The following is a 16,479-nucleotide window of genomic DNA, read 5'->3' as shown; positions in this document are numbered from 1 at the left end:
GAAGCAGCACAGCCATTTATGGTGTTCGGCCTCGCCTCGTAGGATGTAATGGCCTGCAATCCCTGCCATCTGACTCTGACTCTAGCTTCCCTTGGAACTGCCTCTTTTGCTGCTGAGATAGCCTTCCACAAGTTGTATCCAGACTTCCTGTGGAGATCTGGATCACCTGCATTAAATGCCTTCCATCTCACTTTCAGCAGGTTGCAAATCTCTTGATTTAATCACAGCTTCTGGTTGAGGAACTCCTGGTTTGTGTGCATGGGCATACATTCATCCATGCAAGTCTTGATGAAGTCTGTGACAACTCTTGCATATTCATTCAGGTCTTAGGATGAGTCCTTGACTATGATCCAGTTCATTCATTCAAAGCAGTCCTGAAGGTGCACCTCATCCTCCTTCAACCATACTTTCACCATCGATGCTGCAGTCTTCAGTTTCTGCTTGTATGCCAGGAGTAGAATTATAGCCAGGAGATCAGATTTCAGAGTTTCAATTCAGTGACCACTCCTGAAAAATGGAAAATTAGCATAAAATGTTAATTGTGCTTCTCAGGTTACAGATGTTGCCAGGTGTTTTTTTTTAATCTTTGCACTATTCGCATAATCTATCTTTATAATTTTCTAGTTTGAATCTCTTTTAAGTAATCCACAACAACTCTCTGTGCTTCTTCCTCAATAGTCTGAATAATGAGGCAAATATGTTTACTGGCATTTATGGACTGCAGCATAGAAACCCCAAATTTATATCTTCCTTCTTCTTAGTATTCTCACTTGAAGTTAATTTTACTGACCTCTATCATTTTCTGCTTAATTCGTTCACCATTGTTCCCTTGATCAATGGATCAACAATTGTTACATATTCCTTGGATTAATATTTTCTGTCATGATGTTGACAATGGAGGGTATTATTGATTCACCAATGAGAACATTCACGAAATGAAATGAACAAAGAAGATACGATGATAATATTTTTCTTTTTTCTTCCTGCCTTAGGCACAGTGGGCCAAATTGTCTATTGTGTTGTTGTAATGCTATGAAATTGTAGAGAAAGGAAAGTTGTTTGCATCATATCCTTTGAAGAACGAAAGTTAATATGCCATCCGTGTTCCCCTTATTAAACCCTAAACCTCTCCTTCCATATAATGTTGGTCAGCCATTTTAAAAAATGGGATGTGGGCGTTGCAGGCGAAACCAGCATAAATTTCCCACTTTATCCTTCTGTCAGAAACCTAGAGACACAGAGTTCAAGTCTTCCCCCACATCTCCCATTCCTCTTCCCCACCCCTCATATTTGAGAACACATACCATTGTTTTTTAAATGTATCCCTTTCTTTGTTCTCTCCACATTGTATATAAAGTTAACACCTGACTCAACCTAACCCAATCAGAGTTTGAAGATTTATTCCTTTATTTATACCCAACCTGACTTCAATCTGGCATAGATAGTCAGGTCATGTTAAGCTTAGGTTGAGTCTTTAGACTATGCAACTCTATATTTAACCATATTAACCATATAACCATATAACTGTTTATGGCGTGGAAATACGCCATGTCGGCCCTTCAAGTCCACGCCGATTCACTTGAACAACTCCACTAGTTTCCCCCTCCTGCTCTCCGCCCATAACCCTCCAACCCCTCACATCCATGTACACAAAACAACCTTATCTTAAATGACAGAAGGGACCCTGCCGCAATGATCTCTTTTGGAAGATCATTCCATTCTGCCACCACTCTCTGAGTGAAAAAGCATCCTTTAATATTTCACCTAAAGTTTTGCTCCTTTACCCTTAACTTATGCCCTCTTGTTCCAACCTCCCCTGCCCTCAGGGGAAAGAGTCTATTTACGTCTACTCTATCTATTCCCCTCATAATTTTAAATACCTCTATCAAATCCCCTCTCAGCCATCTACATTCCAATGAATAAAGTCCCTGTCTCCTTAATCTTTCGCTGTAATCTAGATGCTGTAAGCCAGGCAACATCCTTGTAAATCTTCTTGAATTCTATTTATTATTTTCCTCCTACCAGGCCAGTTCATTGACAACTTCATCTTCTCAGCCATAAAGTAAATGATCCCAGTGCATCTAATCTTTCCTTACAACTGAAAATAAATTGAAAACACAGAATATGTTTATAAATTTGCCATTGTCTTCAATCTTGTGAACCTCTCCCTCATGTAATGCACCCATTGAAGTTAAATATTCCATATGCTTTTTTTTAAACCATCTTCATTTTCATTCATGCCACCTTTAAAACTCTATGTACTTCAAGCTCCCTCTATTCCTTTATACAAGTACTTCACACTTTACCACTTGGGATATATTCTTTTGCATTCTTTGCTCTCTTCACCAAATTGAATTGTAATGATTACTTTTATTTCCATCTGACCTATTCTTGATATTGTTCAGATACAGGCAGATATTATTTGCAAAATGATTTCTACATTAAGCCTGAGTTATCAAATTTTCAAGTTTCATCTTTGTCTGGCATCAGGTCTTCCACTCACAATACAAGCATTAATCCCCAGCTGCTTGCTTGTCGCATGAAGTTTTTCAGACACCAATTGCCTTTTTATCCTTGCTTCTTTCCAGTAGTCTATTTGGTAATTCTGAAAAATATTATAGCTGGTAGAGTTTCAATACAAATTATTTTTCAAATGATTAATACTGTTAAATTTATATTTTGAAAAATTAATCAAAACTTAAATTAGGATTAAATTCGTCAATTTGTTTCATCTTTTCCTTTCACATACCTAGATGCTGCGAATAAATGCTGGTGCTTTGTATCTAATGGATTACATGGCGTAGGCCAGGCAGAAGTTGTGATTTTGTTGTTGTGTTCTTCTGAAGAAAATGTAATTCCCAAAGACATCCTTAACTTTTATATAACACTATATCAGGATGCATCTAAAGGTATGGCTTCAAGACTCCATTATACAAATAATCAAAATTAAAATTCCTCAAATACAATATACTTTGATCTTAAAAGTTTTTATTTTAACGGGTCTAAACTTGAAAATTTATTGCTTGTAGTATCTTGGTTAAAATATTACTATAAATTATATTTAAAGTCAGTTTGGAGGAAAATATATCTCTTGCCAATGATCTGAATTAAAAGATGTTGTATGCATGAACTTGGAGCTTAAAAATTAAAAAAAATTATATTTCACACAAATAGCTCTAATCTTAGTTTCAAAATTGGAGCCTTGAATGTTGCTAAACTTTGAACCCTTGAAAATAAATCTTACTAATTCTTCTCTTTCTTGAAACAGGAAAAACCATTGGAAATTTAGGAATATTTTCCTTCACCGAAAGTTTTCTAGGTAGCAAAGATCATGGTGGCTTCCTGTTTGTTATGCCTACTTTTCAGATGCTAGCAGATCTACTAATTCCAAGTAGCCCATTTTTGTTTGGAATTCTCATTCACAAGCTGGAAATACCTTGGGCCAAGGTGTTTCCCATTCGACTCATGCTGCGATTGGGAAAAGAGTACAATGGTGAGTTTTTACTTGTTTGATAATTATATTAACACAATTCTGAAATGCCTTGGATCTATTTGATGTAACACTGATACATTATTTCTTTAGTTGAATCCATTAGTGTGCATCATCTCTTTATTTCTCTATGATTCAGGTTAGGTAGAAGAACATATTGAATTTTAATTGGATGGTTTGAGAAAATAGAATACTGAGGCACTTTTTGAGTAATGAAGAGAACTTAATCTGGATGGACGATTAAAGATTAGCAAAACCGGCATAAGTTTGCCTCAATTATTCAATATATTGTAGCATTCGCGCAATGTGAGCATGGAGAAGAATGGCACGCACATCAAAGCCTTGAAGTCAACACTGGTTTATTACTCTGGCTGTTGTGTTTATATGGGCCCCAGGCACTGACATCAGGGCACCACGTCATCGGAGCGCCGGCCTGGGATTGGCTGGCGTTCCCGCCACAGCTCGCTGTCTTCCCGCTGTGCAGAAGGTCACCTGGGACAATGGTCAGTGTCACCCCAGGTTTGCACGGTCGCCGCATTCATTAGCCATTCAGTCTCCATGTGCAGGCCACTACATGACCCCCCCACCAGAAGTGACTTAGGCGGTCTGCCCCTGTGTTGCAGGGGAGGCGTGGAGACCAGCTGGTTACAGTCTAGATATACCGGCTTCAGGTGGTTGGCAGTAAAGGTCTTCTCCTTACCGCTGACGATGTGGACGAAAGTGGAGCCATTGTCCCTGATGACCCTGTAGTGGCCATCACTGTAGGAAGAGCGGCGTGTGCCCCTTCACACAAACACATATTGGCAAGTCTTTATGTTTGGGCTGGCTGTGTGGTAGGGGCTTTTGCGGGGCCAGGGACCCCAATTTTTGCCGCAATTTTTCAAGGATGGCCATGGGGTCTTCTGGTCATTTGTCAGGGGAAAGAAACTCCCCCGGTATGATTAAAGATGCGCTGTAGGCCATCTCCGTTGCCGAGACGTTGATGTCTTCCTTTGGCGCGGGGCAAATCCCCAGCTGGACTCAAGGCCGTTTGACCACCCAGTAAAATGAGACCCTTAAGCCAGGCCATCGAGGCTGCCTTTAGGTGCATGTGAAACCCCTCCACCAACCCATTGGCCTGAGGGTGATATGCCATGGTGTGGTGCAGCTGTGACCCCAAGAAGTTAGCCAGTGCTGCTCAGAGCCCAGAAGTAAATTGTGCCCCCCTGTCTGAGGTTAGGTGCTCTGGGACCCCGAACCTGGACATCAATGTTGAGTGCCTTGGCGCAGGTTTCAGGGCTCAGCCAGCAGGACCGCCTCAGGCCATCTTGTGAAGTGGTCAACCATGTTAAGTAGGTTAAGCCTCACGAGAAACTGGTAACAGCCCCACTATATCGATATGTATATGGCTGAACCTGTGCCACGCTGGTTCAAAAGTCTGTGTGGGCACCTTCGTGTGAGTCTGCACTTTTGAGGACTGGCAGTGAATGCAGGTCTTGGCCCACTGGCTGATCTGCTTCCAGAGGCCATGCCAGACATCTTGACGGTGGCTCGTATGGCCGGATGTGCCAGGTTATTTATGGCGTCATAAACCTGGCACCTCCATGTGGCCGGGATGATGGAGTGAGGACTGCTGGTGAAAACATCACACAGAAGTGTCAGGTTACCTGGGCCAACTGGGACATCTTTCACTCTGTGATGGGAGACTGCTGCCTTATATGTGGGGATCTCAGGGTCCTGCGGCTGCGCCTTGGCGAGGGCCACATAGTCAATCCCCTGGGACAGGGTGTGGACCAACCTGATCGCGGGGTGTGACAGAGCATCGGCTACCTCAGTGCTTTCCCCGCCTCCCCCCAATGTGATGTATATCCATGGTAAATTCTGATATGTAGCACAAGTGTCTCTGCCGCCGGGCCGACCACGAGTCCAATACCTTATGGAAGGTGAAGGTCGACGGCTTGTGATCAGTGTAGATCTTAAATTGCCGACCTCTCAAAAAGTAACTAAAGTGTCTGACCACCAGGTACAGCGCCAATAGCTCTCGATCAAAGGTGCTGTTTTTGAGCTCTGTGGACGGAGGTGTCTGCTGAAGAAAGCCAAAGGTTGCCACTGGCCTTCAATGAGCTGTTCCAGTACGCCTTCTACCGCTGTGCTGGTGGTGTTGACTGTCAGAGCTGTAGGCGCCTCTGGTCTGGGGTGTACCAGGAGGGTGGTGTTGGCCAGTGTGCCTTTAGCGTTTTGGGATGCCCTCGAAGACTCATTGACGTTTGACTTGCCCATCATTGGCGTAAAGAGGGGGTGCATGATGTGGGCTACTGCTGGTATGAATCTGTGGTAAAAGTTTATCATACCAGTGAACTCCTGTACCTCCTTTTCGGGAAGGGGTTTGCCCTGTGTTTGTTTATTCTGTATCCCAGGAAATCAATAGTGTCCTGGCTGAATTGGCACTTTTCGGGATTAATAGTTAAGCTGAATTTTCTCAACTGGGTGTACAGTTGTCTCAGGTGGGTGGCTTGGACCTATAGCATAGGGACGACTTAAGATAATATGTGAGTGGAAAGAAAAAGTTTGAAAACCACTAATTTAGAGCAAGAAACTGTAACAAACAGAGCAACTGTAATATGTACATAAGGCCAAACTGCACTGAGATTCAAAGATGTTTGAATTAGGACCTTTTGTTAACAAACTATCCCAAGATATTTAGGGCAAAGCAATGTAAAACCTGATCTGGAAAACTTAAAAAAAGATCATGAAATGAGTGAAAGGACATAACATAATAAATTAAGTAAAATAACTCTAGAAAAGTAACAGATCAGTGATTTGGTGATGTTGCATTAAAAATTGCAGTGTTAAGCTGTATGGTTAAATGGATAAAAATCAAATCATCGATGATGTAATTTAAAAAAAAGTTTATTCACTAATTCATGGATTATTGTTAACAATTTGGACTGCCAAAGGTATTACAGCTTTGGGCACAGTACAAATTTATTGAAATCATTTGAGATAATAGGGGTGCTTGAGCACTCTATTCCTGAAAAAGAATCACAGAAGGGATCAAGCAAATTGAACACACAAGTACAAACTTGTGATTGGCAGAAAATAAAGGATGGAAGGGATAATTTAGGAATGTGGGTAATGAATGTGTATAATGGTAGCCAGGAAGGAGCTTTAGAAAGGACTCGGGAGAGTTCAAAGTGGGCATGAGAAGGCCTTGGAATGTAGAATTAAGGAGAACCCCAGTATGTTCTTTATGTATGTGAAGAACAGAAGGATGACGAGAATGAAAGTGGGGCAGCTCAAGGATAAGGGAGGCAATATGCGCCTGGAAGCGGAGGAGGTTGAGGAGGTCCTAAATGAATACTTTACATCAGTATTCATAAGAGAAAAGGACCTTGATCATGGTGAGGTCAAAATTGAACAGGCCTGTGTGCTGGACAATGTGGAGATTAAGGAAGCAGAAATATTAGATTTTCTTAAAAACATCAAGATTGATATCACCTGGAAGTCCGCACCCCCCCCCCCCCGCCCCCACTCATCATGCAATAGACCATGGAGATACAGATACAACTGTGTGCCCGTGGAGAAAATAACATAATTTAAGAAATAAGTACGATACTTTTGGCAAAATATGGCAACCTTATCTAGAGCACTTAGGTATGCAGCTACAACAAAAACCCATGGTTTTAAAATGCTATCAAAATACATAAAGCCGACAGCAATGAAGCACCTCAAAGAATGGAATTAAGATTAGAAAGACTAGCAGTAGACTGAATTGCTTCTTTTTGTTTTATCATCTTTCTGTTTGTCACTTTAATTGGTTTAGTTGTTTAATTTTCAAAGTTTTGGGAGGAAAAAAAATTGTAAGTAAGCTGACAGTGTGTCTGAGAAGTGAATTATACTAAAAGAAAGTGTAAATACTTTAAAAAGAATTGTTTTTTCAGATATGATACTATATTTGTTTTGTAAAAATTGAAAAATAAAATTAAAAAAAAAAATCAAGATTGATAAGTCTCTGGGACCAGATGTGATATTCCTCAGGCTGCTGTTAGAAGTGAGAGAAGAGATAGCTGGGTCAGTAGCTATGATTTTTAATCCTCTTTGGCACCAGGGGAAGTGCCAGAGGATTGGAGAATGGCAAATGTAGTCTCCTTGTTAAAAAAGGTAATAGGGAGAACCCTGGGAATTATAGACTGGTGAGTCTTGCATTAGTGCTATGTAAGCTAATGGAGAGGATTCTAAAGAATAGGATCTATGAGCATTTGGAGAAGTACAATCTCCTCAAGGATAGTCAGCGTGGTTTTATGAAGGGAAGGTCGTGTCTCACAAGTCTAATTGAGGTTTTTCAGGAGGTAACAAAATAATTGATGAGGGTAGGGCAGTAGATTTGGTCTACATGGATTTTAGCAAGGCTTTTGACAAGGTGCTGCATGAGAGAGTCATCCAGAAAGTCAGTGGAAAATTAGAGGTATGGATACAAAATTGGCTTATAATGTGACAGATTATGTTGTGTTTGTATTGTTTATAGATATGATTTTGGGAGATAAAGTGTAGCAGATTTTTTAGTGTAGGTCACAAACGAACATTTCAAAACGGATCTCATTTGAAATACTGGGGCTCTGCTCAAGCCAGACAGACTGGCTCCCCGAGCCTTTGCAATAATTTTGGAAAGTGACCAAGGGACTTCACTAATGGATTGTTGTTTTGAAAAGCAACAGATGAAAGAACTCGTCGGAGCCGCAGGCTGTCTGGAAAGGTTGATGCAATGTGTAATGAGGTTGTGAGGAAGAACAGGCAGTGGAGGGAGCATAAATGTAGTCACTTGAAAGAAATGAAATGTGTTTACTTCAATGCAAGAAGGAAAAAGGGAGATGAACCTAGAGCATAGATCAATACGTGGAATTACGATGTTGTGACTGTTACAGAGACTTGATTGACACAAGGACAAGATTGTGGCTGCTGGGTGAGATCAGGGGTAACTTTTTTTACATAAGAGAAATAGATGCCTGGAATGCATCGCCACAGATGGTGGTGAAGGCTGCTACCATAGGGACATTAAAAGACTCTTATGCACATGGATGCAACAAAAGTTTTTGTTTCTAAATCATTGGTATCTCTTCTGGGGATTAATTGGGACTGATGCAGGGATGTGAGGGGGGGGGGAGAATGAGGCAGTGGGATCAGTGTGGAGACTGACGCGGGGGTGTAGGGGGAGAGAGCAGGGCAGTGGCATCAGTGTGGGAATTGACACAGCACTGTGGGGAGAGAGTGAGGCAGTGGGATCAGTGTGGATCCAACACGGGGCTGTGGGGAGGTGTGGTCGCAAAGGCAGGAATAATAGGTAGAGAAGGGAGGGAGGGGACAACAGCAAGCGAGGGGAGGAGGGATGATTGGAGAGGAGAGCTGGGAGGGGGAAGAGAGGAGCAAGTTAGCAGAAACTGGAAAAGTTGATATTAATGCCATCTGGCTGGAGAGTGCACAGATGGAAAATCAGATGTTGTTCCCAATATGTGGGTGGTCTTGGTGGGATGTTACATAAGGCCATGGACAGACATGTAAGTAAGAGTATGTGACACAGAACTGAAATGGTTGGCTACTGGGAGGTCTCTGTCACTGGTGTGGACAGAGCAAAGGTGCTCAGCGAAGCCATCTCCCAGTCTGCGCCGAGTCTCTCCACTGTAGATAAGACCACAAAGGGAGCACTGGAGGCACTAAATCAATCCTGCAGATACACAAGTGAAGTGTTGCTTCACTTGAAAGACCTGTTTGGGGCTGTGGATTGTGGTGCGGGAGGAAGTGTGGGTGCAGGTGTGGCACCTCCTGCAGCCATAGGGGAAGGAGCCGGTTTGGGGGGAGAGGGGGGTGATTGGTGGGGAGGGATGAGTGCACAAGGGAATCATGGAGGGAATGGTCCCTCCGGAAGGAAGGGAGGGGAGGAGAGGAAAAGATGTGTCTGGTATTGGGATCCTGTTGTAAGTGCTGGAAATTTCAGAGGATAATGTGTTGGATGCAGAGTCTGGTGGGGTGGTAGATGAGGACAAGGGGGACTCTGATGCGTCTGGGGCAGAGGGGGCCAGGGCAGATGAAGAAGAAATGGAGGAGATGCGGGTGAGGGCTGAGTTGATAGTGGTGAAGGGAAAGCCACATTTGTGGAAAGGTTTTCCCAATTGTCTTGAATTTCCGGAAATTGATTGAACAAAACCTAATAAATCTTATTTCTGTTAAAAATATTGCCTACCTATAAAAGTAATAAAAGTTCAATATCACTGGAAAGTTAATCCCTTTGAGTTGTAGCACCCAATACTGCTCGCAGTCTGCTTTGGGAATTGCTGAAAACTTCCAACCATGTTGTAGGTTTTTGGTATATGGTTTGTTAAAGTACCAATCATTTATTCAGAAGGAATTTGCTAATATGCCACTCAGCAGGCTTGTAACCAACAGTGAAGTACTGAAATTTTCCAGCTATGCTCGATGATTTTATTAAACAGTATATCAGAGTCAGGTGCTTTGCAGGAATAGAAATTTCAATCTCTTCTAAATAACAATTGATAATATACCAAGTTATCATCTAAACCTGCTAAACTTAAAATGTTAACTTTATTTTTCTTTCCATATATGCTGCCATCCCAATTGTGTTTCCAGTATTATCTATTTTTATTTAAGATATATAGTATCTGCATTTTTTTATTGTAGTTGATAAAATTAATGTTTATAATTAAATGTGATACTAATAATTGTCTTAAAGTACCATCAAGTACAATGGAAGTCAAATCACAAGTCACGTTGAGAGGTTTTTGTAGTATTTTACCAAGGAATGTCTCCCAGAATTTTACCAAGAAATATTCTCCCAGAATCACAGTGCGGCTTTCGCGCAAACAGAGGAACCACTGACATGGTCTTTGCCCTCAGACAGCTCCAAGAAAAGTGCAGAGAACAAAACAAAGGACTCTACATCACCTTTGTTGACCTCACCAAAGCCTTCGACACCGTGAGCAGGAAAGGGCTTTGGCAAATACTAGAGCGCATCGGATGTCCCCCAAAGTTCCTCAACATGATTATCCAACTGCACGAAAACCAACAAGGTCGGGTCAGATACAGCAATGAGCTCTCTGAACCCTTCTCCATTAACAATGGCGTGAAGCAAGGCTGTGTTCTCGCACCAACCCTCTTTTCAATCTTCTTCAGCATGATGCTGAACCAAGCCATGAAAGACCCCAACAATGAAGACGCTGTTTACATCCGGTACCGCACGGATGGCAGTCTCTTCAATCTGAGGCGCCTGCAAGCTCACACCAAGACACAAGAGAAACTTGTCCGTGAACTACTCTTTGCAGATGATGCCGCTTTAGTTGCCCATTCAGAGCCAGCTCTTCAGCGCTTGACGTCCTGCTTTGCGGAAACTGCCAAAATGTTTGGCCTGGAAGTCAGCCTGAAGAAAACTGAGGTCCTCCATCAGCCAGCTCCCCACCATGACTACCAGCCCCCCCACATCTCCATCGGGCACACAAAACTCAAAACGGTCAACCAGTTTACCTATCTCGGCTGCACCATTTCATCAGATGCAAGGATCGACAATGAGATAGACAACAGACTCGCCAAGGCAAATAGCGCCTTTGGAAGACTACACAAAAGAGTCTGGAAAAACAACCAACTGAAAAACCTCACAAAGATAAGCGTATACAGAGCCGTTGTCATACCCACACTCCTGTTCGGCTCTGATTCATGGGTCTTCTACCGGCACCACCTACGGCTCCTAGAACGCTTCCACCAGCGTTGTCTCCGCTCCATCCTCAACATCCATTGGAGCGCTCACACCCCTAACGTCGAGGTACTCGAGATGGCAGAGGTCGACAGCATCGAGTCCACGCTGCTGAAGATCCAGCTGCGCTGGATGGGTCACGTCTCCAGAATGGAGGACCATCGCCTTCCCAAGATCGTATTATATGGCGAGCTCTCCACTGGCCACCGTGACAGAGGTGCACCAAAGAAAAGGTACAAGGACTGCCTAAAGAAATCTCTTGGTGCCTGCCACATTGACCACCGCCAGTGGGCTGATAACGCCTCAAACCGTGCATCTTGGCGCCTCACAGTTTGGCGGGCAGCAGCCTCCTTTGAAGAAGACCGCAGAGCCCACCTCACTGACAAAAGGCAAAGGAGGAAAAACCCAACACCCAACCCCAACCAACCAATTTTCCCTTGCAACCGCTGCAATCGTGTCTGCCTGTCCCGCATCGGACTGGTCAGCCACAAACGAGCCTGCAGCTGACGTGGACTTTTTACCCCCTCCATAAATCTTCGTCCGCGAAGCCAAGCCAAAGAAAGATACCAAGGAATGTCTCCACTGTCTCACTTTATCTCTTTACAGCAATTGTTATCTTTTTCAAGTTGTCACAGGATTGTTGTTTGCACTTCTTCGCTTTAATTTCTGATACCTGCAAGTAATGGAATAGGGCTCCTTTAGGTTTTTTTTCAATTTTCAATTGGTATTAATTGGTTTGTATTTTCATTTACAGTTTATCCTTGTCCTTTAATTAGTGTTCGATTCCGTAAAGCACTCTTTGGAGAAACTGGTCACACCATTCTAAATTTGCTAGCAGTAAGTATTTGTAGTTTATATTTGACTTCTCACATTTTTACCTACCTTTCTATCCTACTCACGTCTCATGCATAAACATTTTTAAACTAATGCAGGCTTATTCCTGCTTCTGATGTTGATAAACCCAGATTACAGCATTAAACAAATTTAATACAAGTAAATAAAAGAAAGCATGTAAAAATTTATTTAGATGCTGCGTGTTTGGAATTTTTGCAACAAAGGAAGAGAAATAAGAGGTGCAATGTAAAAGTTGATGGCATGGAAGCTCACTGAATATAATGTAAGTCACTTGGATTAGCTGAAACATCCTCAGAATTTATGAGAAATATTGGTAGAAATCGCAGAGTATTGATTTGGCTCATTGGATGGTGGGGTCCTACCAGTGGACTGGGGAGTGACTAATGTTATAGGCCAACTAGTTTAACCATACTGATGGAAAATCTTTTAGAAACATTGATTTGAGACAGGATTAATAATTATTTGGAGGAAAATGAAAATTGAGGAGGGCCAGAACAGATTTATTGAGCACAAGTTAGGTTTAAATAAATTGGTAGAAAGTTGATGCACATGACATCATTGGCTAAATAACAGAGGTTGCGGTGAGTGCTGGTGTTTTCTAAGTTATCTGTGTTAGTGCCATGTCTTTACGGTATCTATTAATGACTTGGAGTATGAGTCATAATTTGTCAATATGCAGTTGACCTAAGTATTGTATACTGCAAAGAGAGTACTGTAGTAATATATTGCAACAGGATATAAACCAATTCAAAGAATGGACAGTCATGACATATGAAATTCAATGCAAGGAAATGTGAGGTGATGTATTTTGATAGGAAGAATGAGAGGCAATAAAAAATCATGGATTCTCTTCTGAAAGCGGTCCATGATCAGACAATTCTGAAAATATAGTGTATCTCTGACAAGAAGAAGTAGAATTGTTCCCCAAAAGCTTTTACTTTTTATGATCTATGTTAATAATGTAGACTTGGATAATTTGTAAATTTATGTGTGACCCATGGGTTTATAAGTTGGTGTCCCACAAGTTACCATGGCAGATTGAGAAGGTTTTTTGAAATATACAAAACAATGAAGACTGAGGACAGAATAGGTAGTAGCAGGCTATTCACATCCAAGGTCACAGAGAATAGAAGAAGAGTAGCATGAGGACTGTTTTTAATGTAGTGTGTGGCTAGAATCTGGAAAGCATTTTCTCTATGTTGAGCAGAGGTTCACTTGTGGCCTTGGAATTGGATAAATAAATAGAGGAAAAATTTGCAAGGCTACAAAAAGCTGTCTGCTGTGAAACCAATGAGTTGTTCTAGTCGAGGGACAGTTTTGATACAATGAGCCAAGTGATGCTGGCTGCGCTTCCATGTTTCTGTTTGATTGAAATAAGAGGATGGGCCTGTGTTCTCCATTTTGAAGTTTTAAAAATGGATGAATTTGGCATATTGGGTGATGAGTGCATTTATGAATGTATGTTAAATTGTCGCTTGATTTGTTTTTGCCAACTTGACTTCTGAGTTAACCTGTTTTGAGTTAGACTATTGATGATTGGTTCTACTCCTTTATCAGTCAGCGCACAGTTGTGTAACATTGAATGTCGAAGCAACTCAAGTTGCATGTTGGGTTGGCAGATTTTCTTCCTTGGGAATTTAATACATAATTTGCTTTTACAATTAATTATACTATATTTAACCAAATCATTTTAATTTTTAAAAATGACTCTGTTATTTCAATTTGCAGACTAGGTATCCATTAATCAGCTGAATTTCAAGAGAATTTTGTGTTGCTGTGATAATAAGTATTCAAGATTAAAAAGTAATATTGAGTATTTCCCTGTTGAAACTTTGCTATTCATTCTTAAAATTTTCCCTCTATTTGTAGGATCTTCGAAATTATCAGTATACTTTGCCTGCAATTGAGGGATTAGTGCTCCATCTGGAGATGGGGAAAAGTACAATTAAAATCCCTAAGAGAAGATACAGTGAGGTTTGTAAGATCAATTAATTACCAGATTCAAGATTCTTTCATTGACATGTAATAAAACAGATGTAATATTACACAAAATTGGATTTAGTCTGGCAGAAATTGCCTGTTGCTCCAGCCCCAACAGTACCCCACCCTGCCCTGATTCCATACCCACCTTGGCCATTTACCTTTTGGAGGCTAACACAGGGAACAGGAGATTCCCTTCTCCCCAAAACTTTGATACCCTGACTATTCAGATATCTTATCAATCTCTGCCTTAAATACACCCAATGTACCTGGCTCCTCAGCCACTTGTGGCAACGAGTTCTAGAGGTTCACCACTCTCTGGCAAAATGGATGCCCTTCAATTCTAGTTGTTTTCCATAGTAGGAAAGTATAGGACAAAAGGGCAAAATGGGACACAATGAAAGCGTTCATCAGAGGGCAATGAAAGCGTTCATCAGAGGGCAAATAATAAGTTATGTAACCAAGATGAAGAAGGACTACAATCAGGAATCAGAGCAGTTGGAAAGGGAAATAGCAAATATAGAAAAAGAATTAGCAATGAAGGAAGACACAACTAAAAGAAAAGAATTGGCAGATAAAAAAAATAAAATATGAAACATTACAAACATATAAGGTGGAGAAGAACATAATGAAGACAAAACAGAAATATTATGAACTAGGAGAAAAAACGCACAAAATTCTAGCGTGGCAGCTTAAGACAGAACAAACTAAGAGAATGGTATTGGCATCAAGGAAAAAAGACAAACAAATCACATAAATCCAATGGAGATTAATGAAAACTTCAGAGAATTCTGCGAACAATTATACCAAACTGAAAACGAAGGGAAAGAAGACAAAATAGATGAATTTTTAACTAAAATTGAACTACTGAAATTGCAAACAGAGGAATAAAATAAATTAACAGAACCATTTGAAATAGTAAAAATACAAGAGATACCGAATAATAAAACACCAGGAGAGGATGGATTCCCAATAGAATTCTATAAAACATTTAAAGATTTATTAATTCCTCCCCTCCTGGAAGTAATCAACCAGATTGATAAAACACAAAGCTTACCAGATTCATGCAAAACAGCAATAATTACAGTAATACCAAAGACAGGGAAAGATCCACTCGCACCAGCGTCATATAGACCAATATCTTTACTTAACACAGATTATAAGATAATAGCTAAACTATTAGCAAACAGATTAGCCGACTATGTACCAAAAATAGTAAATCTAGACCAAACTGGATTTATTAAAAAAAGACGAACAACAGACAATATTTGTAAATTTATTAACTTAATTCATGCAGTAGAAAGAAATAAAGCTCCAACAGTAGCGGTTGCTTTAGACGCAGAGAAGGCCTTTGACAGAGTAGAATGGAATTATTTATTCAAAGTACTACAAAAATTCAGCTTACCAGAGAAATATATTAATTGGATTAAAGCATTATATAAGGGGCCATTAGCGAAAGTGACAGTAAATGGATATATATCAAAACAATTTAACTTAGATCAACAAGGCAGGGATGCCCACTATCGCCCTTATTGTTCGCGTTAGCCATAGAACCACTAGCAGAACTGATAAGAACAGAAAATAAAATGAAAGGGATAAAAATAAAAGACAAGGAATATAAAATCAGTTTATTTACAGATGACTTTATAGTATACTTAACGGAACCAGAAATATCAATAAAAGAATTACATAAGAAATTGAAGGAATATGGAGAAGTGTCAGGATATAAGATTAACGCAAATAAAAGTGAAGCAATGTGGATTTCTCAAAATTTAAGAAAGAATCACCATTCAGATGGCAAATGCAAGCAATGCGATACCTAGGTATACAAATAAATAAAAACCTCGGCCATCTATATAAACTCAATTATTATCCACTAATGAAAAAATTACAGGACGACTTAGAGCATTGGAAAGACTTACCACTAACACTAATAGGAAGGATAAACTGTATTAAAATGAACATTTTCCCAAGGATACAATACCTATTTCAGGCATTGCCAATACACTTGACAGAGAAATTCTTCAAGGAGTTAAAGAAAATAATAAGGAAATTTTTATGGAAAGGGGGGAAACCGAGGATAGCACTAGATAAAATAACAGAATGGTACAAACAAGGAGGCTTACATCTACCAAACTTTAAGAATTATTATGGAGCAACACAATTAAGATACCTATCAGATTTTTATCAAACAAGGGAAAAGCCAGATTGGACTAGATTAGAACTAGATAAAATAGGGGAGAAGATACCTGAACATATATAAATGGGATGAAAAATTGGTACAACGTAGGAATTCTCTAGTATTACATCATCTGATCAATATTTGGAAGAAGATTCATGTAGAAAGGAATAAAACAAACTACCAAAACTAATACTGACGCAAAATCAGCTAATCCCTTTTACAATAGATAACCTTTCC

General features: G+C 40.5%; 1 protein-coding gene across 4 annotated transcripts in view; it reads left to right on the top strand.

Moving 5' to 3' along the window:
- zfyve16 (zinc finger, FYVE domain containing 16) overlaps nt 1–16,479 on the top strand; it is a 125,746-nt gene that overhangs the window by 81,970 nt on the left and 27,297 nt on the right. For all 4 annotated transcript variants that reach the window (XM_069936541.1, XM_069936530.1, XM_069936515.1 and 1 more), the window contains 4 exons: nt 2,754–2,909; nt 3,269–3,493; nt 11,980–12,062; nt 13,950–14,054. In XM_069936541.1, the coding sequence (XP_069792642.1) occupies nt 2,754–2,909; nt 3,269–3,493; nt 11,980–12,062; nt 13,950–14,054 (569 nt within the window). The remainder of the gene's footprint in view (nt 1–2,753; nt 2,910–3,268; nt 3,494–11,979; nt 12,063–13,949; nt 14,055–16,479) is intronic.

The sequence above is a fragment of the Narcine bancroftii genome, chromosome 1 (genome assembly GCF_036971445.1).
Source record: "Narcine bancroftii isolate sNarBan1 chromosome 1, sNarBan1.hap1, whole genome shotgun sequence".
NCBI lineage: Eukaryota > Metazoa > Chordata > Chondrichthyes > Torpediniformes > Narcinidae > Narcine > Narcine bancroftii.
Note: the sequence above shows the minus strand (reverse complement) of the source record. Positions and strands in the feature narration are given on the sequence as shown.